The sequence below is a fragment of the Cavia porcellus genome, unplaced genomic scaffold, assembly GCF_034190915.1.
Source record: "Cavia porcellus strain 051 isolate PalLab524CR breed Dunkin Hartley unplaced genomic scaffold, mCavPor4.1 scaffold_10, whole genome shotgun sequence".
Classification (NCBI taxonomy): Eukaryota; Metazoa; Chordata; class Mammalia; order Rodentia; family Caviidae; genus Cavia; species Cavia porcellus.
The window spans coordinates 8,958,966-8,984,882 of NW_026947493.1; the positions used below are offsets into that span (position 1 = coordinate 8,958,966).

At 37.3% G+C, this 25,917-nt stretch overlaps 1 protein-coding gene across 11 annotated transcripts in view; it reads left to right on the plus strand.

Moving 5' to 3' along the window:
- The window catches only part of Plcl2 (phospholipase C like 2), a 195,545-nt gene that overhangs the window by 120,819 nt on the left and 48,809 nt on the right, over window positions 1–25,917 (plus strand). For 8 of the 11 annotated variants that reach the window (XR_010050064.1, XM_063256983.1, XM_013143954.2 and 5 more), the window contains one exon: window positions 1,004–1,207. Coding sequence is in view for 9 of the 11 variants with exons in the window: in XM_063256983.1 (XP_063113053.1) it covers window positions 1,004–1,207 (204 nt within the window). In the remaining 2 variants the exon portion in view is untranslated. Of the gene's footprint in view, window positions 1–1,003; window positions 1,208–10,542; window positions 10,718–23,399; window positions 23,651–24,549; window positions 24,780–25,917 lie in introns of those variants that run through there. The other 3 variants (XR_010050065.1, XM_063256988.1, XM_063256989.1) reach the window with 3 other exon arrangements.

Consider the following 25,917-nt stretch of genomic DNA (forward strand, 5'->3'; position numbering starts at 1 on the left):
CAAACAGATGGACCATGTGCCCTCAAGGGGTTTGTACAGTAGTTGGAGGTGGTCCATGGGAAGACAGAAAAAGCAGTACAAGGAGGAATAAACAAGTAGGATAACTGCAGATTCAGGTAAATGCTGTGAATGAAGAAAATAAAACAGAGAAATGTGACAGTGATTGAGAGACTCCACTTTAGATGTTTCAATAATTTATTTCTATATGTAACCAATTATTTCAATACAGAATATTCATGAAATCTAATGCTCAATTTCCTCATCCGTAATAAAGTTGTTGAGAGGGTTAAATAAGCTAATGTGTAATAAATATGCGGAGTACCACTTAGCACTTGGTAAGTACTTGCCAGCTCAAGGAATTTTGTACTCCTGAGTATTTTCTTTAATTTTAATGACATACTTCTGGTAATTAGAATAAAGAGAGAAAAAGTGAACCATTGAGATCAGTGGAGATGCTAACAGAGGAAGACCAGTGGGAACCGAGGCTCTGTGGGCAGACTCACCCATGGACAGCAGAAGTCCTTTAGGTTTGGAACCAGTGGCATAAACAGATGACAGAGACTCAGGTGTCTTCCTTACAAAAATCTGTTTCCTTTTTTGGATGACTGGCATATTTGATAGTTATCTTAAATCCAATTTGACTTTTTTTCCTTATTTTTTTTGGAATGGAGAAGCTATTCTTTTGGTATACTTATAGTTACATGTCAACATTGATTCTACCATGTTTTTTGCTCTGAAAGGAGCATTTTACTCATTTGCATTTTCAGTACTTTTGATAAATTGACATTACAAATATATGTGTGTGTATATATATATGTATATAGTATTTACTTTGCGAAATTTTTTCCGAGGTTAAAGTAATCATTAGCTAATTCTGTTGTACCACTGCCAATAACTGTTGTACCAAGCAGTTCCAGCATAACAGGTATGTCAAGTTTAATGTCCATGAGATATTACAACCCCTGCTTAATTACCAAGTGCTTCCTTTATTTCCATTTAACAGAATGCAGTGGTGTCCTTCAAGGAGTTATGTGGCCTCTCCTCAGTGGCCAATCTCATGCAGTGCATGTTGGCAGTGTCCCCTCGATTCCTGGGGCCTGATAACATACCCCTGGTCGTCCTAAATCTCAGCGAGCCATATCCCACGATGGAGTTACAGGGAATTGTGCCAGAGGTTCTGAAGAAAATCGTGACAACTTATGACATGGTAAGTCGTATTTGTCTTTTCATCTTGCCACGGGAGAGAACTGTATTAAGACAGTATGCCAGGTGTACTCAGGAGCATTTCCTGAAGTGTGCTGTCCAATTTTATACTTTGTATACCTATGTTAGAAAAATAATTGCCCTGACCTTGCTGTATTTAAAACAGTTTAGTTATTTGTTATTGTTGTAGAAGCAAGATTCAAAGACAATTCTAAGTAACATTAAACATTGATTAGTGTTCTCAAGAGCTATATTTGAATTGATTTCTAAAGGGTGCCCTATTTTCCATTCATATGTAGTTATCTCCTCTTGTAACCAACCAGCTACTGACTTATTTTGTTTTTGTTTCTCAAAATGGTAAAGGCAGAAAATTTAATCAAAAAAATTTTTTGAAATGCTACAAGGGGCAGATGCTGCTTCTGTCGTGTGACTTTACTGTGTGATGGTTTTCTTCGTCACAGCAGCTGCTCTCAAACACCTGCACTGGTAGTCAGCTTAACGTTAATGACTGTGTCCTCAGGAGACCTATAATATTACATTTTTGCACTTATGATTTATCTTGCATTTTCTTAATCTTGATCTTATTGTACTTTATGATGTATCATAATGCTAGGGGGAGAGTTTCATAGGTGAACAAAACTCTTTTAGGCTCCAGTTGGAGCTGTCAGAACTGACTGTGTGAACTTGTAGGAGTGACTCTTTAGCCTGGCCAGGTCAAGGATGGTGCAGAACACTCCCCTCCCAGATAGTCCAGGCTGTCATCCTCTATCACCAGGGTATATAGGTACATTGAACATCTCCTCCAATAGGAAAGCACAAGCTCAAGCCATATAACATTTGAATTTCTCTGATGGAGCTTGCTGTGCTCAAGGACAAAACAAGATTGCTCTTACACACTTGAACAGAAACATTTTTTGATTGTTTTATAAATTGGTCTGAAACCTGCAATTTGGAGGATTTATGCACCTTGAGGAAAATAAAAAACACATGAGACCAGCATTGCCCATACTAAGTTCTGAGGAACTTTACTTTTTTTAGATATTTGTATGTATCACCTGAGAGGAAGGTTCTATTTCACCTGAGAAATAATTGGGGGAAATGTTGGTCTGAAGAAAACTGATCAGATGTCATCACTGCAGAATTCTTGGGACCTTTTATTTGCTGGCACAGTGAGTGCATGCCAAAAGGGTGGTCAGTAGCATAGTCCCTGTTTTACACACTGACTTGACCAGTGGGCTCCTAATTCACAAACTCAAAACCTGAAGAATACATGTTAGGAAATGCTTCTTTCCTCTTTGAATAAGTCTGAAAGTATAAGCCAGAAGCTTGTAATGCTTTAAGCAACATATCAGTTCAGTATTTTTAAAAGCAAAGTTATTTTTTTATCTGTTTCCCAGGTTCCTGTGAAGTAGCCGCATCTTTCAGTGGATGCTTACTATTCTCTCCTGTTTCCATTTTAGAGTCTATGGTAACAAAAGAGATACAAAAGATTACACACTGGATACTGCAGACAAACTACAGAGAGTGGCACACTTCCTGCAGAAAGTAGGAAAGCCAGGGTCAAGTGTATCTGTTAAACCCTCAGTGACACATTACTGGGTGCCAGAGGGACCACAAAAACAAGCATGAATGTCCCTTGTCCTGGGGAGCCATCAGTCCACTAGAGCATCAGAGGTGGGGTGATCAACACAGGAAGTGTCTACCAGGATTCTCTTTGGGGAGAGAGGAGTGGAAATAAAATAGGAAAAGGGGGTAGAAGTAGAGAAGTTTGGCATGCTTTTCCACCCTGTGAGCTGGACTACTCAGTTCTTGACACTAAATTTCATGGGAAGAAGACAAAAGAGGTAGCTGATATTTAGAATATTTTAAAGCTTAACCCACATATAAAATCCCAGCACTACATCATTAATTAAAATCTGATTACCTTCTTAGATATTTTAATGATTTCCATGGCAGGGATGCAGCATTTCTTCATGGTAAGCTTTTAAACGGGGACATCCTGAGAGTTGGGTTGTAGTTTCCATGTAGGTGAAAACATAACAGACTGAGGCTAAGTGCTGTGTTCAGCAGAGTTTGATCCTGGTTCTCTTGGTTTCATTGAAGCTCCCCAAGGACACCAGAAACCTTTATAGCACCCACAACTGTATTTGGCACAATAATTGCTCAGTGGCCCTTCTTTGCCCCTTCCTCTTCCTGGACTGATAGGTGATAACATTTATTAGGTAACTCATATTTGCATCTGCCTTTATTTGTGGTATTATGGAAGTGATAAGATAGAAGGTATTAGCTTAGGAAAGTTTTAAATTATAAAATTGCTCTTTCTCTAATGTGCAGTTGAAATAGCTGTATTTATCGATTTATTCTCTTAATTCCATCTGGTAAACTCAAGTTATAAAATACTTAAAATTAAATTTAAATTGTTGCAGCAGTATTATAACTCCAACAGTACTTTACAGTGACCTTTTTTAGTCACTAAATGGTTTCTTGTCTTGTAATAATTAAAAGCTAGTTGTTAAAAGCTAGTCAAAAGAATAAACATTAATGGGAAATGTACTAACGTCTTGGACAATGTTACTTTAATTATCATTCTTATTTTTATAATGTTATGTTGAGCTTGACTCAAAACCTAACCTTAGAAGTAAGATCCTACTTCATTTTATAAACTTCCCATTATAATTTGTGGACTAAAATTGAGAAGCAAGAGTAGTTTGAGAAATCCTTGTCTCACACACCCGCCTCATTGCCCATCTACATTGCTGAGGTTCATCCTCCTGTGAGGATGGCACTGTGGTACTTCCTGAGATGTACATATATGTGTTATCTATCAAGACTGTGATTACTCTTACAGTCTTCAGTGTCTAGACACTAACCAGTAAAATAATACCTCAGAATCATGCTAATTTCTTATGAAAGGGAGAAGTATGATGATGGACTGAGTAGTATGTCAGCCAGCATGGGGGCCCTGTCCACATACCTGTGGTCCTAGCAGAATTGTTAATAGTTTTCTCTTTTGACTCCTAAAAGTATTGCTATTCAGAGACAGACAGACAGATATAGAGAGAAGATGGAGAGGAAAGAGAAAGGGGGGTGGTGACAAAGAGGAGGAGGAAAGAAAGATCTTTTTGTCTTTTTTTTTTTCTTTCTTTTTTTTTTTACCGGTACTGGGGATCGAACTCACGACTGCCTGCTTGCAAGGCAGGTACTTATGCCGCTGAGCTAAATCCCCAGCCCCAAGAAAGATCTTTTTAAAAAATCTGAAAGTATCCCTGTTTAGCTAGTTGATTGTACTGTCCACCCAAGGGTCCTGGATTGTCAAAATTGCTTCTGTGATTACCACCAACAGACAGACTTTCAAAATTACCCTGGTTGTGACTACACCCTAGTTGTGGTACCCTCATAGGTCTTGCAAAAGGTAAGATGAAAGGGACCTAGCTCAGGAAGGTACTGTAAGATCGTTAGGAAGGAGAGAGACTGAGTTATCTTCTTTTACTAGGCAGACTATAGGAATTTAAGAAAAAGAGACTGGACCAAGATGGAAAATGGGAATATCCAGGTGTTGTCAGCAGAGCTGGAGTCTGGACATTCTTGTCTGGGATAGAAGGCACCAGCACTTGTGCCTACAACCATGGTGCAGGCATCTGACTCTTCTTCCTGATGGTGAATGAGGGCCCTAGAGCTACCTCCCCCAAACCTAGAACACAGAAGTAACATGTGGTGACCCTAAGTAGAGAAAGCGCAATGCAAGTGAAAGGGGACTTCTTGCTAGTGAAGGCTTACTGGCCAGCCTGGACATTTACGTGAGGCTTCCTGGTCTCTCTGAGCCAAATGCCCATACGTTCTCCATTTCATTTCTGAGAGACTCTTCCTTTGAGGGCTTGTCTCATTCTTCTCCTAGTCATCCATCCCCATCAGCTTACTCTCTCTGACTCAGAAATGATCCTTGAGGTCCTTTGTTTTTTTATCTACCCAATATTTTTTGGCATATTGTGGCTGGCCACCATTTTTAATCCATGTCAGTGGCTCTTACCCTACTCCATATTTATGTATTGCCTTACATAATATATATTACTGTATCATACATTATAGTTATAGAGTCATGGCTTGTATTTTTTTACTTATCTGCTTTAGTTTAGAGGTAATGTTGTGTTCTTCAGAAGTAGCATATAGTAAAAACTTAATTGGCCTATTTCAAAAAACAAATAATAAAATAAATAACAGGATTTTGTATTACCATTGAGGAAGTCAACTATTTATAAGCTTGTACCATGTGCAAGGAAATTCTCACTTACTCAACAGCAGTTATTTACTGAGTATCTACTCTGTGCCAGTGACTATTCTGGGTATCATAAGGTAGTATAAAAACTAATAAAACCTTTTCTGTCTCTGAGTTTACAGTATAACTGAAGAGGCAATATATGTCCTTAGATAGCTAGTAAGATGATTAGTAATATTTAGGTAAGTAGTACACAGATATTTTAAAACATTCAGACAAATTGTTTGAATGTACAAGGGAGGAAATGGTCAGTGTCAGGGTCCAGGACTTGGAAGATAGGAAGAGGACATTGGCCACCGATCTGGCTTTTGGGAATGAATTGAATGCTAACTGGCAAAGGCAAGCTAAATGCACAAAGTGGGAAGCACAGGTTCTGAGGAATCCACTTCCATAGTAGGGAGTCCTTAAACAGTTTATGGCTCTGAGAGGATTGGAGTAAAAGAGAACCCGGAGACCATCTGTTCAGCACCTTTATATTACAGGTCAGAAGCTGGAAACTACTGGTCCTTCAAGTTAATCATAGAACTAGGATTAAAGCCCAAGTAGCTCTTTGTCCATTGTTTTTTTTTTTTGTTTTTTTTTTTTTTTTTTTTTTTGGTATAAGCCTGATCAGAAAGAATCAACTCTGGAATGTATGTAGATAAAAGATCAAATACTAATAAATTCTAAGTATCCTCAAAAATAATAATCTAGAGTTGTTAGTGTGGAACTTTTGAAGTCAGTTACCTTTTTTGACTGAAAGTGGAAAATAATTGATTTTGTTTATGTTACCGTATACTAAAAGGAGCTTGAATTAAATAAGAAAGATGTCAATAAGGAAACCACGTTCCACTCAAATAAATTTGATTACAGATATTTTAACATCTTTTATATTATTATTTCAAAAAACAGAAACTTAAATATTTTACTTAAAATTTACTTAAATAATTTTCGTAAAATTTTTACATTTAATTATTTGAAAAGCAATTAAAACAAATTACTTACAATTTGTGTAAATAAACTTGAATATATCCACTAATTGTAATCAAATGTCACATTGAGTCTGTTTTCTTACGTAACTAAAAGCTGATGGGAGAAAAGTACAGATTACATGACCTGATCTTAAGATTTTTCTAGTGAGCACCTCTGGATAGTCTTTGTAATGAAGTGTTCTTAAGGATTGATCTGCACTAGAGTTTCAAAGCATCTCCCTTCCTCCATTGAGTGCATCATCTTTCAAACCCAACTGCTTTTTACCACCCTTTCCCTATGAGAATGATAATTCAGCTCTCTACCTTTGTCATTAGACTCAGATTTACTATCTGTTTAGACTTGAATTACAAAACTTTTGATGAGTTTCTTGCTAACATACCGAGATTAAAGAGAATATTCTTCCTTTATGAAGAGAAAATACTAGAAATATAAATATTTTATATAAAGTATTGCATAAAAACGAGCTTTTGGAAAAAATTTGTAACTTTTGTTGATTTTGTTAGTTTTCCTGTTATGTGAAATGTTTCAATCATTGTAATTAAACTTAAGATAAAGTTGTAGAGAGTGAAAAAGAAAGGAGGGAAATGTAAGCAGGAGAACGCCCAACCCTTTGTTAACAGGCTTTAATTATGGTTGTTCATACACACAGATGCAGACTCTTGGGTAGCTCCTACCTATTGAGAAATTTTTACAGGCGTTCTTTTTCACTGTAATTCTTTTGTCTGTTTTTCATTTGAAATTAGTTTCTATCTTTTTCTCGCACTTCACAAAATCTTGATTTTAATTACCTTCAGGTTTAATTAAGAAGGCATACGCTGAGGAATCCATTTGTCTAGATGAGAATAGTATTTTTTAAGGGAAGAAGAATATGCTTTGACTAGTAACATATAGTTTGTGTTTTTATATAAGTTGCTGAGTAATCTAACATGAGACTTTTAAGTATTTCTTAAAAGGAGAGTTTTAAAAATATGTGAAACAAAAAGCTTTCTTTTACACAGAAATACTGGCAATGGGTATGCAGCATCAGGAGCAGTCTGTCTTATGTTGCTGGTGTTCTTACTGTACTGTATTTTTTCTTAGCACTGCTGAATGCAGTGAGTAGATAAATCACACTTCATAATTAATGGAGCCTCCCTGTCTGATCCGTGCCAGAGATGATCTGTAATAAGATTACTATTGATCTTTTTCTCCTTTGTGACTCCTTTTATCATTCTTCTGCCTCACAACTTGACGTTAAAAGCTTCTTTCAACTGGAGGTGTCAATTTTGCCAATTTTTATAACTGTAGAAAAAAGGTCAGGTAGACTAGTATGTTTCAGGATAAGATGGAGCTAAAAAAGAAAGAAGAGAGGGAGAGAAAGAGCATCTCTGCACCCTGCAAGAAAGATTAGAAAGTCAAAGGCTATAGTTTATTTTGATGTCTGGAGAGGTTCAGGGAATGATGTTTCTAGGAGCACGCTCTCTGAAATCATGAAAAACATGCAGCTGAGCCACTCCAGAATAGTTTGAATAGATAATGGAAAGGAAAAGAAATAGTTAAAAAATCCCGTGTGATGGTGTTCCACACGTGTCAGCAGACCAGATGGAGTCAGCCGCCGCTGCAGAGTAACCAGGCCTTGAAACCTCTTAACTTTAGTGAAGTTCAGCATGTTGAAGTTCAGATAATGTTTTCAGACAAGATACGATAAATGATGCAGGTTGAACATCCCTGATTTGAAAATCCAAAGTTTGTTCCAGAATCTATCATGTCAGTGCTCAAGAAGTTTTAGATTTTGAAGCATTTCAGATTTTGATGCTTAAACAGTAAAATCTGTGTAAATATTTTAAAACCTGCAATTTGAAATATTTCTGGTTTTAGACATATTGGGTAAAAGATTTTTACTTGTGTGAAGTAAATCCCTGTATCATGTGACATACCATAGTAGTAGCCTGATTTAGATGTCTTAAGTAAATAGGAACCAATAGCTGAGTCCTCTCCAGCTGTATTGGTGCAGAGGTAGGAGCCTGCTGGTGGCACTTCATTTTGTTGGGAGCTTTGAACCAGTGCTCTTTTTGCATCCTTGCTGAAGAATGCCCGCCTAAGGCCTGCTATCTCTGCTTCTCACCCTCTTTGTTTAGCTATGAAGTGGGGGTTTTCCTAGCTCCAACATCTGCAACAGTACAAATGAACTTGCAACTTTTCTTTCCCAGCTTCTTCCCTCTTCCTGTCTTAAAGCTGCAAACTGCTTGCCCTGCCTTTGGAGGGGAAGGAAAATCTCCATCATACAGGATAAAACTCCATGATCTGTGGTCTGTTTCTTGAAGTGCTTAGATAATTAAGAAAATAATTTTTCCTTGACAAATCTTGACTGCCAGCCCCTTCATTTTGGTAGAAACCTAGTAGAAAATCTAGTTTAATCTATAAAATTAAGAAATGTCTTTGTGTTAACAACTTAGTTGCTCTCCACCTAAGCTTCAAAATTTAGCCTTTTACCAAGTGGAAAGCCACAAGGTAACATGCTTCATGAACCATGGCAGTGTGTGTGAAAATAAATAGATTTTTTTTACTCTATGCTGAAGCCACCCACCTGTCAGCCTTCCCCTCCGCATTGTAGTTTCTGGATTCTTCGTGAAATATCCCTGAGGAAGACCTACATGTTCGGGGGGAGCCAGGCAGAAGAGTGGAAAGTAAGAGATGCAAGATTGTGGCTAGCTAGAAGGATTACATCATCATTGAGAGAAATAGAGCCAAATTGCTGTTACCTGACTGTTGGCAGGTGAATAGCATCTTCCATAGATCGTCTTGAAAAAGTGGTAACTTTTTGGTGTATTTAGATTGATGAAGACTTTGTCATAGGTCTAATAATTGTCAAAATTTTTATAAAAAAATAATGGAGGAGATAACTTTTAAGATCATGTACCTCAAGCATATAACATATTCTAGCAGTTGAATCTTTCCTGAAAAAAACAATATATATCATTTGCTATTGGAACAATCACCAAACACCACAAACCTTCTTTATAAAAAAATTTTTTACAACATCAAGAATTGGTGTGATATCTTGAAATTTATAATTATTCTTGTAGTCTTTCAAACTGGTATTGTCTCTACATACAGTTTGTAGATTATGATTGTCCTCCTTATGGGAATTCTTTTCAGACAGAAAAGCAATAATCAGAGAAACAAAGAACCTAATTGCCTTTTAGTGTATGGTAATTTGTGTATCTGTGTGGTTTGTGAGCTTGGCATCTTTTCAGAATGACACAAATAAAGACTAGCTGACCCGGAGCATGCAGTTCCTAGCTCTGTGATGCATTCAGCTTGCCTTTTCATTTGGGTTTGGGGACTGCCTGGCTGCTTGTTACACTGAACCCAGAAGAGAGTTCAGTCTTTCTGTGATCCTCTGACTTGCACTATTGACTCACAGAGGCCTGTAATAAAAACATTAGGGATTAAGTGGCTCCACCTTACAACACTCACCACTCCTGGAGCTACAACCCAGGTAGAACCCAGGAAATGCACCTTTGTTATTTAACTTACTTAGGTGTCCTAAGGGCAATTTCTGCGCAGATGCAAAGCCTGTGGCGGTTTGGTTTTTCGTGCACCTGAGCCTGCCATTGATGCTTGTGAACAAGGTGGAGTTCTGGATGTTCTCAAGCCAGTTAATAGAGCTGTTTTGCCTCAATGATTATTTTAGCACTGTTGACATTAAAGTGTGACTTACAGTTCATGAGTAATAATTATACATGGAAATTTCTTTTTAGAAATACTTTACTTTTGTCAAACATTCATCAAAATGGTGAGCCATTTACTATTACATCCTTGTCCATATTCAGGTTAGAGTTGAGAAATCATGAAAATTGCATTTATGATATAATTCTATTATTTAAAATCTTGATTGTTGCTCATACCATTCCCTGACCTTACACATTCACGGTCCTTTTATTGGGGATTAACATGATCTGTTGTTACGTGTCATATAGTTTACAGTGAAATGCAGCAGTATTGGAAAGATTGAAATTATTTCAGTTCTATAAAATTTGTTAGTGTAATACATAGATTGTTTGTAAATATAATAATGATGGATTCTCTATTCATGGATGTGTACTTTTTAGATTGAAATCACATTTTGGAAGACAACTTTAAGGAATGGAATAATTTGGATGGATTCTACTATATAAAAATGAAGCTGTTGAATTAACAAAAAGTATAGTCCAGAATTGGCTTATTTTGTTGTAATTGTTGGTATCTACTTGAGGTACCTTTTAGCATCTCTTCATAGACAGTAAGGTATACTCATTTCTGATTTTTTTCTGTCTTATGTCACTAGTTACAATCTGGAAAACAATTTTAAAGGTGCTTTTCCACTGCCTTTTGAATAATGTGACGATTATTTTTTCCCACAGTCAGATGTATTTCTATAAATAACTTCTGACACTTTAATAAAGCTCTGAAGCCCATATTTTATTGATGTGCTACATTTGAACTCAAGGTCACAAGTGAAGTAAAATTTGGCCTGGCCTATGGATTCCTTATTTCTTGATTTTGCTTAGTTGGAAATACTCCTCCTCTTTCTGCCCAGACCTCGGAGCAGTGTGCTTCAGTCTGATGACTTCTCTCTGCAGCCAGTGAGGACTGCAGTGCAGGAGCCAGCACTGTTACAAGTGCTACAGCACCTGCCTTACTGTTTTCACTTATATTTCTCCCTTATTACTGTGAAACAATTAGTGGTACCCCCCCCCACCTAAATAATCACTTTTAATTCCACCAGGCTGATTTTACTACCAGATGAATTTATCAGGCACAAAAATAGCATTTAATAATGGTCTTACAATCTTTTCTAACTTAATTAGAGCATTTTAAATTCTGAATCATAGGAAAATTACTCTTCCAGTAAACTCAGTGGGTGGACAATATGATGTATTAAGAGTTAAGTTTAACTCTACAAGCTTAATTACTAATCAGCTTTAAAATAACATGTTTAGTAGTTGAAGACATTTATTTCCTTGCCATATTAGTATTAATGAAATCTTTGGGGCTAAATGTTACACACACACACATTTTTTTTTAATATAGAGGCTTTACATAGGAGATCCTTTATCTAATAGAAATCCTTAATTTATATATTTTCTTTAAAATCAATGTAGATTTTTCTAGTTTTCTTTATAATTATTACACTCTGATATTAGAAAGAAAAATGAAATTATGCCATCATTTGTGTCATTATATGGTGCCTTCATCACTTTTCTTGTTGCTGAAATTAAATACACCATTTCAAAGTAAGGAAGGAAAGATTTATATAGCTCACAGTTTGTAGAGGTTTCAGTCTACACTCTGCTGGCTCCAAGGCCCCTGCACATGGCAAGGGGCAGTGGTTCATGGCAATGAAAGACAGCAAAAGCAGCAAGAGACCTTAACAGGATCTTTCTGCCCCTTTCATCTTATCCAGACTACTAGAATTAGGGTGGTACCAAACCAATCATTGGACTGGTTTAGATCACACATCCTTAATCCCAGCATCACACACTGTAGAATCAGCCATCTTGAAAAAAGCCCTAGGACTGCATTAGGCTTTGGGGGAACATCTAGACACAAATAATTTTGTCATGAAATAATTTTAGTTTTCAATCATTTGTGTGACACCAAAATAAAAGAAATTCTATCCTTTTGACCAGAAATGGCTCTTTGACCGTGTAGCTTACTATAAATGGGATGATACTTAATTTTTAGTTGACCCAGTATAATTGTTGTTATATGTTATAATTCTCCATAACTAAAATCTACTTTTCCTTACATATATCATAGGAAAACTATTTTAAAACTATTAACTTTTTTTATTTTTCATACTGTTTTCAAAATGTGCATGCAGCATATTTAGATTACTTATAGTTGATTTTCACCAAATGATACATCACCTAACACTTAAATCAAGAGCTGGGCAAGTTGTGGGAGTGCACAGTTGTATTCCCAGTTACTTTGGAGGATCACAAGTTTGAAGCCAACTTTGAAACTTAGCTAGAACCTGTCTCAAAATTAAAAAGAAAAAGGGAATGTAGCTTGCTGGTGGAGCACTTGTCTGTATGTGGCCCTGGATTAATACATACATATATACTCACACAAACACATAGCAAGAGATGGGAAAGCCCCATTTTTGTATGACCTGCAAAGTAAGAATAATTTGTACATTTTTAAATGATTCAAAATGCATGAAGTAAAAATTCCATGAAATTCAAAATACAGTCAATAAACAGTCAATAAACAAAGTTTTATTGGAATACAACTGCATTCCTTATGACTACTTTCTCCTTACTAGAGTAGTGTTAAATAGATGCAACAGAAAGTAAGCCTAAAATATTCATTCTCTGGGCCTTTACAGATGAAGTTTGTTAACCCATCAAAAAGTGGATCTAGAGACAGTCCTTAAATGTACTTGGTACATTTTGATTTTGGATCCAGAAGAACATGATTCCAGTTGTTGATCTAGTGAGAGGAGACGAATGACCTGAATACTTCTCTCTTGGAAAAAATCATCAGTCTCCATTGTTATGGTCAGAAACCTGGAAACACAAGAGGGGGAAATTAGCTGAGGAAAGGGAACAGAAGTTAACATTTGCTCTTTTTTTTTTTTTTCTTCTAATAGTATCCATGAAACAGGTGTGCTAGGTCAGCAGAAAATGGTAACACTCAAGCAGAGTTGCATGTTCTAATCCAATAAAATTTGTAACTAATTTAACTTCACATATATTTAGTGGTATGTATGACCATGATTGTGCTACTTGGTAATGAGGCATTAAAATAAGTTTATCAAAGAATTGCATTTAGTGCTTCTTTTCTCAGTTGCACCAAGCACTTTTAGGAGTGGATGGGAAGAGTGGAGAAAGAGAAATTGGCTGGAAACAGAAACACTTGGCAGTGTCTCTGAAAACCCTTAGTTTCCTTGCACCCCATTAAGGCAAGAAGGCCTCTCTCTCAAAGTATTAAAATCAGGCTTTCCTAATCATGCTCAGTATAAAGGTACAGGTGAAGGAAAGGAAACCTAGAGCAATCTGGTAAAGCCAGATTCCTCCCACCAGGAGGAATGGGAAGCAGCCTTAGAGTCCCTCCCTCTGCCATTGTTTATGTTATTCATTTCCCTCTAGTTTGTAAAGTACCTTCTATCCCTCCCTAAACTGAGCTTCAGGAGTGTAGAGCTGTGTGTGTTTTATTACCACTGCCTACTCAGCACCTAAGGATAGCAGAGTCTGGCCCAAAGCAGGCACTAAAAACGTATTTTTAATAATTGAATGAGAATGACCTTGATTTCCAGGATGCAGAGATGCCCTCCATCTCTGTCCCAAATAGGCCAGCATTTTCTCAACTCTTGGTTTTCATTTCTGTGCACACAAAAAGCTGTTCTCAGGAGGGGTAGGTTTGAGGGCTGCCAAGGAGTTCTCCAGTCTTAAAACTAGATAGTGGCATTCATGTCCTGAGCCGTGAGAGTCGTCCTTACTGTTCCAGGAAGAGGGCAGTTTGGGCAGCTCCAGATGTTTATCAGGAGGGTGGACTCAGTTCTCAGAAGGAAGCATGACAATCCTGAATCTCCCAACTTCCAGATTACTTACCTCTTATTCACACCCTTGAAGTCACCTCTACCCTTTGCCAGTGAATTCTGTGTCCTAAAAGGTTTTTCTCTTAAAGGTTCATATGCCTTTAAAAGAAAATAATGGAAGATCAAGGATATAGGGAGGAGAAAAGGAAAAAACAAGGACTCTTGCAGTATGAACCTGGCTAGAATATAGGAGAGCATGATTTAGTGAAGCCTCCCCAAGGTAGAAGACATCTTGATACATGTACAGTCTTTTGTGATTTTCCAAGTGTGAATTGATGAATTGATTATTTAACAGTGATGGCAAACCTTTTTAAAGCACTCAGTGATAGACAGCTGCAGTACACATGCCATAAGTTCACTACCACTACCACTGAATTATTATATGAGCTGATTATCAGACACTCTGGTATATGGTCACGTTAGTACCTGAACTGGGGGTGAACAAGAAAAGAAAAACCTTGGGTAGGCATGGACTCCTGTTGGGCAGAGTAATCCTTGAAAACCAGACAACCACCTTCCCTTGTGACAGCCACCATACTACTGGGCTTCTGGGGAAGAAATACACACCCTTCCCCCACACCCCCAACAATGTACACCAGGTCCAGCCCACCCTGGGAAGTCCTTGTCTTTATCTCACTTTTACTGTGAGCTGACTGCCAGGGAATAGATCTTCCCTAGCAGGTCTGGAGAGAATACACTCTAATAAATATAGCATTGAATTCATAGACCACCCATGTGGGTGTAGTATACTTGGGCTATCAACAACATGTTACATACACAAAATTATTCTTATACAGGGACACAAATGTGATAAGAAGTTAAGAGCATGAGAGAGGAATCTTCATATACTCTAGGAAGTCAATAAGTCATTTCTTTTTAATTTGGGGATAATACAACAGAGAAGATGAGCCTTGATCATGAGGATAGCTATAGTGCTTACTTCTCTGTGGACAATTCCATTTCTTTATAAAATGAACATGAGACCACCACCTCTAAGGATTCTGAGATTACATGTAAACATCCTAGAGCATGAGAAATCCTCAGTAAATAGTAGTCATTGTCATTATCATTATCAGTTTTCAAAGGCCAGAAGCTTCCATCCCTGGAAGCTTTAAAACTTGTACATATATATATCAGCAACCAAACTCCAGAGCAGCAGTCATTAATCAAGTTGTGCTTTGCTGCATGGAGGGCCTGGTAACTCAGTTTCATAGAGGCATATTTAAAGTTCAAAGTGAAAAGCAGAAGGTAAGTCTTCCCACTGCCTTACTAGGCCTGTAGTTTGTGTAATCTGAAGGAGGAAGATAAGGGGACATGTGGGCTATGTGATTAACACTAAGAGTGCCTGGGTTGGGTTTTTCTTTTTTCTTTTTTTTTTTTTTTTTAATCCAGCATATGACCCACCACTCTGATGCATTTGTACCTTCCTTCTACCCTGGGAATCTGTGGACATTCTTAAGATATCTGTGTTATATCTTAACTGTTTTTTTGTTTGTTTGTTTGTTTGTTTGTTTGTTTTTGTAGTTCTGTATTACTTGTACCCTTACACTGTTTTGTTTTGTTGTTTTTTTTTCTCTTTTTCCTTTTAAATAAAAAAAAGTATTGCTTTTATTTAGAGAAATCTCTGTTGCCTTTCTTTAACTAACATCTATGCCTGCTTGTCACAGACTTGAGAGAAGATAATGATACTTTCCAGTAAGACAGTGATTGAATTACTGCCTGTTAATTAGATGTTTCTAAATCACCCTGATTTCCTTAGAGATAAAATGATATAAATAGTAATAACAGTGGTACTATGTTTAATTCAAATTGTCTTTTGAAATTTAATTAATTGGTTAATAGTTTTACACCAGCATGTCAGAACTCTAAATTTGTCCTTAATGACTTGAAAGAGTTAACAACATCACTTCCAAAACTTCCCAAGTACTCTCCAGGGTAGCCAGCTCTCTGAATAACTGGGTGTAAGCAGCTCAAATTCCTCAAGTTTCCCTTTCCTCTTGCAGGAATGATGCAGGCCAGGTTTGACCAGGCTCACTTGTTTTTTGGAGATACTACTCTCTGTACAAGATGGAACCTCTGGGGCTGGGGATTTAGCTCAACGGCATAAGCACCTGCCTTGCAAGCAGGCAGTCGTGAGTTCCATCCCTGGTACCGGTAAAAAGGAAAAAGACAAAAAAAAAAAAAAAGATGGAACCTCTGAACCATCTGCAAGGGGGGAGGTGAGACAGAGGGAGGCTGACCAGTGTTTTCCCAGTTCCCAGGTGTGTACTGGAGGCAAAAGTGAGTGGATCCTTACCTGTAAAAACCCTTCGCTTATTCACAGCCTGTCCTGCTCCCATGACCACAGAGGGTATTTGAGCATACTGTGCACTTACATGTTATGTTGTCTGGAATAGTATAAGGATATTGTGTAAGCATGTCATTATTATACGCGTGGTTTGGAAAAACAGAAGTGTCGTATAGCGTTAAGAGGCTGACATGACTAAAGGCCCAGGGGAGGATGGGGTTTGTGTGTATACATCCTTGAGGTAACCATGGTGCAAGACAGTTCTTCATATTTTGCAGATCGTTTAATGTGGGAATGTTGCATAAGATGTGCCACAGTAATCATGTACCCCAGAACTACTGCACACCAAGTTCTTCTCTAACAAGATAGCGGGTCATATAAATTTATAAAATACAGATAAAGGTATTATTATAATTTAAATACACCTGAGTTTACTGTACAGATACTTTCCATATAGAAAAGTACATTGTGTTAAGTTAGTACTGTATATGAACTGTTAGAAATTACATAGCTTTTCTGGATAGTTTTATAACTGCAGTGGACTTCCTTTTTTTTTTTTTTTTTTAAACTAGAGATCAAACTCAGGACCTCATGCTTGCAAGATAGGCACTGTGCCACTGAGCTATATCCCCAGCCCTGGAGTTTCTTTTTAGAAGTTTAGGTTTTGTTTCATTGCTTAAATTTCAGCTTTTTTTGTTTTTCCTATGAATATCATACTGTACCAGACCAAAAACAGTACAAAATCAAATCTAGAACTCTTTGGGATTTTCGGTGGGGGGGGGGGGAGTTTAATGCCTGGTAGAACTCTGTTTTTTGAAATTATGTTTAAACCAGGCACAATGGCACCCACCTATAATCCCAGCATGCAAGAGGCTGAGGTAGGAGAATTGATGTGAACCTGAAGCCAGCCTGGGCTACATAGTGAGTTAAGGGTCAGCGTAAACTACATATTGAGACCCTGTGACAGAGAGAGAGAGAGTGAGGGGAGAGAGAGGAGAGATAAGAAAGAGAAAGAATATTTATTTCCCAAAATACAATTAAATAACTTGCATTCCTCTAAAATTTTTGGTTAAACCTGAACTAAAATTTGAAATCCAAATATCAGGATAAGCATCCATTGACCTTATAACTGATATTTTAGTAAAGTTGGAACCAGTGGTTTTCTCAGAACACTTTTCAGTTTTCTTCAAGCTGTTTTGCACAGTAGAGCTTTGCCAGCTCCTGATCTATTTAGGTAAGTTTGAGACCACAGAGAGACTTTTAGTAATTCCAAGTCCTGATTAAGCTAGAAATAAGAGAGAATTTCTTTTAAATCAAAATATGGTCGTCATTTCATAGTTCACTCAGTTTCTTGCATAAAGGTTCTCTTATAATTTAAGATACAGTTGTTGGTAAAAATAACTCACCTTAGTGAGTTGTAAATTATGTCTCTTAATTCTCCTAAATTCTAGCTCTGAGATTTTTTTCCCCATTTATTCCTCTAGAAGTACATTTTCTGCCAGCTTCCTTATTGTGCTGTTTTTCTCCCTTTGTTCCCTTCTCCCCTCCCTTCCTAACAAATGTGTGGTACTAAGGACTTCTAGTGGCTGAGTTTGGAACTGTCTCAGAGTTATCCACAAGTCACAACAATTGGTCTTTCTAGTGTGTGCTGGATGCCAAAGCAGCCAAGAGGAAGTAGGACCCTAGAGCAACAAATCAGGTTTCATTTTGTTTTATATTATTTATTTTCATGAATTTTATGCTGAATCCAAATGGTTGAGAAGAAAAGGAAAGCCTGTATTGAACTGTGTATAATAAATATGTACATTTGATTCAGTTTAGATTCAGTTTAGAGACTGCTTGAAATTTCATATAGGAAATTCAGCCTTTTATGAGTTTATGAATGTAGTTACATATTAATTTATGGTGAGAAGTGATAGACACATTAATTATGGTTCAGGAGGATGGATTGATTGGTTGGTTGAGATGGCATCTTGCTAAGTCACTAATTGTCCAGGCTGGGTTCAACTTGCTGTCCTCCTGCCTCAGCTTCAGAGTGCTGGGAATACAGGTATGCATTACTACACCTGGTTCATGAGGTATTTTATAATGTGAAAATTTCAACCAGAGAAAATGGGGTGTTGATACTTTACAGGATTTTATCTGAAATGTAGTGTATAAAAAATTCAGGTTGTTCTGGTGTTTAGATAAAAGCTATATATTGGCATTGTTCTCTGGGGACCATCCACGCCCTGAAATGAACTATATGAAATGTTCAAGCACATTGAGAAGTTAGAGAATTCCTGGCTTTCTGAGTGACGATGCTAGGTCAGTTGTAACCCCTAGTTCACTTCAGATTTATGTAACATTTGGCACTTATTCTTTGGAAAGAAATATTGTTGAAATAGTTGAAAACAGTGATGAGGCATAATTATATGATGTCCAAGCCATTTGCTGTTTGAACATGATACAAACCTTCTAAATTTGACTTATTTTTCATAATAAAATTGCATAGAATTTTGAAAGAGTTTTTCAAATATGGTCAATAATTGGGATAGCACTGGTTTTGAAAATGTGAATTTGTTTGCATGTATGATCATACACTGGGAAACAATTTGAACATAACTTGAATTTCATTTACATGTGTAAAATTTTTTTCCATGAAAACAGCCCAGCTGAACTAAAGGTAATATGCTATATTTATATTTATATTTATATTTATTCACCAAGGTTGTGTTTTTAGGAACTACACTCATCCATATTTTGTACTAAAACTTTCCATTTGATTTCAGAGAAGCTTCCTACCACTTCACAGTAGCTCAAAAACTGTACTCTTTCATGGCCCATTTCCTCAGAAACTTTCAGGTTTTTTTTTTTTTTAGATAAAGTGCCACATTGATTGCAGTATTATTCCCTATTTAACCATTTAATATGCTGAACTGTGATATTGGTTTTGATTCCTGCCTTTTTTAAAATACTATTTTGAAATTTTTGCATGTTTTGCTTTTACCCCTATTTTCTCCATAAGCCCTGTGATTTTATGGCACAGTGTTTTGTAAAATACAGTGATTTTTTGTAAATGTGTATGTAGCATTATTACAGAGCTGTTGTACTGTAGTTATACTCTCCACAGTTACTCAAGATCACCAAATACCTAAATACAGGATCCCAACATTATGGACTTCACAAGATTTTATCACCTTCTAGAACCTCTCTCCTCATGCAACTATGCACATTTAATGTACTTGCTCTTTTCTTTCCTCTGGCCACTCCTTCATCTCTTGTACTCATTCCTCAGTCTGTTAATTTGAGCAATTCTGGAGCATCACTGGGGTTATCATTTATTTTTAAAATCCTTCCCCTCGAAATGTAGACATTCTTTCATTTTAGCTGCTACTGGTGTACAGAAAAACCCAATTTTTCAAATGCCAGAGCCAAGCATTACTTGGTTTCTGGTTTCTACTAGAAATGTCTCCTTCTTCCCTATTGTAACCACAAGCTTAATTCGGTTAAGGTGGAAGTCCACATCCTCAGTGAGTTAACACTTAAAGAACACTTTGGAACTAGAGGGTCTCTCTTAGTTCACCAGTCTGCCATTTGTGTCACCTTGGCTCTTCCTTCTTTGCCCACAGCAGCCCAGTCGTGGAGTCCTACTCTGCTCTTCCCTCTAACCTCTTTATTTGCTCCTTCCTTTTTTAGCATATTACTAGAAAGCAGTAGCCCCATCTACCTCCTGTTGTCCCCACTTTTGTGCTTCTGTCTCTGATGGCTTCCTTCTTACTGATTATTCGTGGCTCTAAAATTCCACTTTTTTCACAGTGTATTTCTGCTTAAAAAAAATTGTCAAGGTTTTTTAAGGAAATCCAAACTTCACAGTGTAGAATTTTGTATCTCAGCCGGTGGGGCTCTTTGTTCCTTTTATAGTCAAATTTCCCTAATCTCCCCTAACATGAATTGAAACTCCCAGAGAGTGGAACAGTGTTTTGCATTGTTTTAAACCATGCCCACCCCTGTTTTATCTGCAACAGGTCTTACATTTGGTAAGGTGTTCCTTTCAGTGTTTGCCTTCAGGCAAATCTTTAGGTTCTTCCTATACTTCTTTATAATTTGTTTAGTAAAAACTGTAGAGGTGACGTTTCACAAGAAAACCAGGACAAGCTACTCTAAAAATGGTTTGTTATGTAGAAGTGTTTTCATAGTGACCTTGCTGGGAGGGAAGGTGACTTCAGCTCCTAGTTACATAGCAAACCTCAGCCTCTGAAAGATAACCAGTTGCTGCCCTTGCCACACAGCAGGGAGTTGCCACAACCCTACATGGGCCATGGGAGTGAGATAAAAAGGCAGGCTGAGTCTCATTCTGCAGTAAAAACCTTTTGTACCCGTTATAATATATGGTTATATTTTGTTCAGGTATTAAAAGCTGTGTTGTCTTTTTCTCATCATAATTTGGTCATTCCATTCATTCAATTGTGACCTTTTCTGTACTTTAAGCGTTAGTGAAAGAAAATTTTACCTCTGAATTTCAGTCTAGAAGTTCTAGCAACCAGTGTTTCCCCATTTGATTTTAAAATTCCTCATCCACAAAAATAAATTACATACACTGTTAAAAAGAAAAAGTTATGTCGTTAACTCAGATGTTTCTTTCAAGAGTGCTAACACGAAAGTTGGAAGATTCTGGAGGGCTTTCTTCTCTTCCTTTCCATCCATTCACAGCCAACTGATTCACTTGGGGCTCTCAGCAGGAGGCTGGCCATGCACCAACAATGGTAGACTTACAGACCATCTGAGTCCACTTCTGCTGCTGTCACAGGGTTCCACATAACGGGTAGTTTTTACTAAGAATCAAAATTCATTTCCTCACAGTTATAGAGACTGAGAAGACTAATATCAGTGCTCTGGCATCTGATGAGAGCCTTCTTGCTGCATTATACCATGGGTGAAAGCAGAAGGTTGAACTCCTGAACACTGTGTGTCACCTCTTTTTAATCCCATTTACCGAGGAGGAGCTCTGGTGACTGAGTCACCTCTCAAAGGCTCTACCTCTCAGTGCTATCACATTGACAACGCCTGAATTGAGAAAGGTGACACATTCAAGCTGTGGCACAGGCATTTAGATAATTCTGATAGAAGTAAAATGTTGTTTGTGATTGAATTAGTTTCTGTCTTCTAAAGTCTTCATCTTTAATTCATATTTGTTTTGTTACTTATTTATGGAGTCCTGAGGAAAGCCCTGCTTTGGCCTAGACTACACAGGGTATTTCCTGAACTTGGTGGTATCTGAAGCTGAGATGCCACCCGACCTAAAATGGAGCTTGAGATGGCATCAGCAGCCTGAAAGTGTTCAATGCTGAGAGCCAGGTGCACTGTATCAGCCTGTTTGAAAGTAATGGCTTTTAAACTATTTGAGTGTCACAAAACATTTATCTGCTATGTGTCAGACTGTCATGGGATCCATCATGTTAATGAACAAACCTGCTTCCTAGTCTTCCTCCTAGACCTGTCTAACTGTGCAGCCTCATTAAAAACAGTAGCCAGTGCAGCATCTGTGTGCTTGGTGTGAGGTCAGGCAGGGAGAGGTCTAAAGAGGTGTGGGCTTGTGTCTGAAGCTATGGTTGAAAACAATATAAAGGGGAAAAGATCTAGCACTCAGGTGTTACCACTAAAACTTCTCTCACCTAAGGACTAAAAATTATTGGCAAACTACTTTTGTAATTATTAACAAAATCTGTGTTCCTGAGATTAAAGGAATTGTCTAAAATCAGAATTAAGATCTTTATATAAAATCACAAACTTGCTTATTCTGAAAACATTATTTTCCTAATTGGTAACAAGTTTCAAAATAGAAAAAAAGGAGCAGTCTATAGAAAGATATTAATATATAATATTATAATGATAATTTTTCTCACAGTTCTACTTATAATCAGAGAAGTTTGCCTTACACTACCATGAGGAGATGCTTTCAAAATGTAGCACTCTTATGAAAACTTCTCTGGTTTTCTTACCAGCTTAATAAAATACAATTAAAATTTGTTTGAGTCCTATATTAAAACCTTATGTTAGAGCTGACCAAATTTATGAAATGGGTTTCTGGGCTGTGTTAAATCCCTGGATTTCATTTGTTCTAGAAATTTAAGAGGTACTGATAACAGGTCATTAATGTAAAACCCATTGGCAACAACTGAGTAAACAATGTACACATCCATGTTTTAAATGACACTGATAGCTACATGTATAATTGCTTTGTCAAAATTTACACCTACATGCTTATGGGGTTGATTAATTTATCTGCATTAATGTTTATAAAATCAACCACTCTACTTAGTTTTGCATTCTTTGGGCATGTTAATAGAACAGATACAGAGGAAACAGAATAACTTAAAGCAGTTTATTCCATTGGTGCATCTCTTGACATTGTTCCCCACATATCTGTGTCTGTTAGTAGTAGCTTCACATTAAATACAAATTACTTCCTTCTTTATAATGATGAATTGTTAAGTGGAGCCAACTAATTAATTTGGGTATTGCCATAATTTTTTAAAATGTGTTCCTGAAGTGCTATGTAGAAATGTTATTTGAAAGAAATGAAACTAGGGGTGAAGCTCAGTGATAAAGCATTTGCCTACCGTGCACAAGATGAGTTCAATCCCTCATAGCACAAAATAAATAAATTAAGAAAAAAAGAAGAAAAAATGACTTTGGACCAATGCTGGTACTTGAGGTGATACTACCATTCTATGTATAGTACCTATCAAGAGTTAAAAACAATTTTCCTCTGCTCTTGTTTGTCCTGTTCGAATGCCTTTTCCTCTTGTGCAGTTGCTCCTTGTGTCAGAACCTGTCATAGTATTATGGAAAAGCAGAGGCCTTGAGATCAAATAAAATACCACTTCCATTATTTATTAATTACAGTCCCTTTGCCTATCATGCCAGATGACCTTGAGAATATGATTTGCCTCTCAGGTCTTCTGTCTTCGCATCTGTAAACTAACCTCTTCAATATCCACCTCACATACATAATGTGAGCATTAAATAGAAAGCACTGTGCACATGGGTACAAGGTGTCTAATTACTTTCATCTAGATTCATTCAACCAATACTTGTATTATTTGTAACTGCAGCTTGGTATCAAGTGGGAGACCTGGCTCCCTACTGGGTGAACCATCCCCTTGTTTCCCCTGTGGTATCCTCAGTGCAAAACTGTGCTCTGCACTCCATCATAACTGTCAGTGGAAGGAAAGAAAACTCTTAGGAAGGTCCATTGCCTGCCCAGCCTCCCACCTGCTTCAGGAGCCCACACACTCAAGCTCCCTCCAGAGCACCTCAAGGCTCTGTGCTCAGGGAAGATTTCTAAATGCTGTGTAAGCTAAAGGTGAGTGGACTTGTGCTGTGAACAAGAGAAATTAGTGAACTAATTTCATTACAAATATGTGCTGTAACTGTAAATAGGTACCCTAGAACTGTGAAAGATGTAAGTTGGCATTTCCAAAGGAAATGGTACAGATATTTATTAAAAGTGTAACAAAATGAATCATCTCTACTAAACACTTCCAGAAGTGTTTTCTTCCTACCTTGCTTTGCCGATTGTAATTGTGGGCCTCACTTCTCTTGACTGGTTCCCTCTGGAATTCCCCTGCAGCACCATCTGTAAATGACTGCTGCTATTTTCTTCCAAACCTTACTCTGTGTTCCCCACACTGATGTGTTAGCCACCTTCATATTTTATGCACTGTCTTATGAGAAGGAGGTGGGACACATACTCACTTTTGTATCAGAAGAGAAGCATCCATATTGAAATCTAAGCCACAGATGGATCCTTCTTTGCCATTAACATGGATCCACATTTGAACCATGAGTACCTCACCATTAAATATCCCACAGAAGGGCTGTGACTAGAGAACACCTAACTTGGTCACACCCAGGAGCTCACTGGCTATAACAACAATGCCACATTTTATTATATTATTTTTTATTTATCTATCTTCTTTCCTACCACTGTCTCAGAGTCACCAACGTTTTATTCTTCCTCTGCACTTACCTCAGAGTTCCACGCAGAGATCTGCCCTGAATAATGACTGTCCCAAGAACAATGATTTTCCACATGTTACAGATCAGAAAAAGCACATATGCTTCTCTATTCACATCTTTGAGATGTACATTTCTTCAGTTTTGCATGTATTTTACAGCTGCAGGGTGCATAATTATTTAACCTTTTGTGATTCTTTCCCCTGAAAGATGCTTCTGTGCATAATTATTTGTTGTTTCTCTAAGCTTCATCACAGCAGGCTTTCCAAGTAAAACTAAAATTAGTAATGAGTGTTGGAAATGATGCCAGTGAACATATGAAAGGAAAGCACACTCATTCAACTAATTTTGGACCACCAGAAAATGCTTTGCCAGGCCTCTGGGTGAATGGGCAGTCAACCATGACATCTATCATTTGCAAGTGTCTTCGTTGAGCCAAGAAGATGTCTCCTCATGCATCCTTTCACTTAATCCTCATATTTATAAGGTGCAGTGTCTTTAATAAGCTCATTTTGCAAGCAGGAAATTATAGCTCTGTGAAGTTAAATATTATCTTAGATGACAAAGCTAATAGACAGGAGAATTAGGATTGGAACTCAAATAAGTTTGTGCTCTTTTTGCTGCCTTCTCTCTGGACCCCAACCCCAGGATGCCTGTGTTAACCAATCCTCCTGCCAGATGATCTGTGTATGTGTGAGCCTGTGTCCACTGCTGCTTTGTATTCCTTATTCCTTCTATATCAGTCCTGCCCTGCTTTCTTGCTTCATAACTGGGTTCATTTTATTGCTTGTATTTTTTTTTTCCTGTTTGAATGATGGAGGCTCGATTAACCAGTTCTTTGATTTTGAGCTGTGACAGCTATCAACCTTGCTTGAGAAGTCCTTGCTTCTTTGTATCTCTCATTTGGCTTGACATCAAAGCTGGAAAAGGTTACTGATGATGGTATGAACCTTTTTAGTATGCAAGTTTATAATGGCACAAATGACTTTATTCAGTGTAATAGAGTTCTTAAGTATTCATTTTTATCACTGCCTGTTAAATATGTCAAAGTGGAATATTTTAATTTAAAGGAATGACTCAGATCTTGAAAAAATAAATATGAAAATACTTAATTCCAAAGTGCGAGCTCTATCACTAGGCTGTGGATTTTTTGAAGATAGGGCCTTTGTCCCAGTTTCTATGCAGAGCTCTTTATGAATAATGAAGATTTATTAAAATTTTGATGTTTAGTATGGCTTTTTTTAACAACAGAAGTAGTTATTGAATGGTGTTTAACTTTTGGAACCTAGTGCACTTGCTAAGTAGCATTTTGGGTTGCAAATAATTATAGTAAAAATATGATGTTTTGCTAGTCTATAATCCCAGCCCTCTGACAGCTGAGGCAGAAAGATTTACAAGTTCAAGCCCAACCAGGGCAACTTAGTGAAACCCTGAATAAAAAATGAAAAGGACTGGAGATGCATAGGCCCTCGGTTCAATCCCTACTACGACACCAAAAAAGTGTCATTTGAGTTCTACAAATAATCCAAACTATCTATATATACTTAGTGATTTTAAAATAATTACTATGCCAGCTAGTATTAAATGCTTTGAGGCAGATTTTTTTATTTAAAA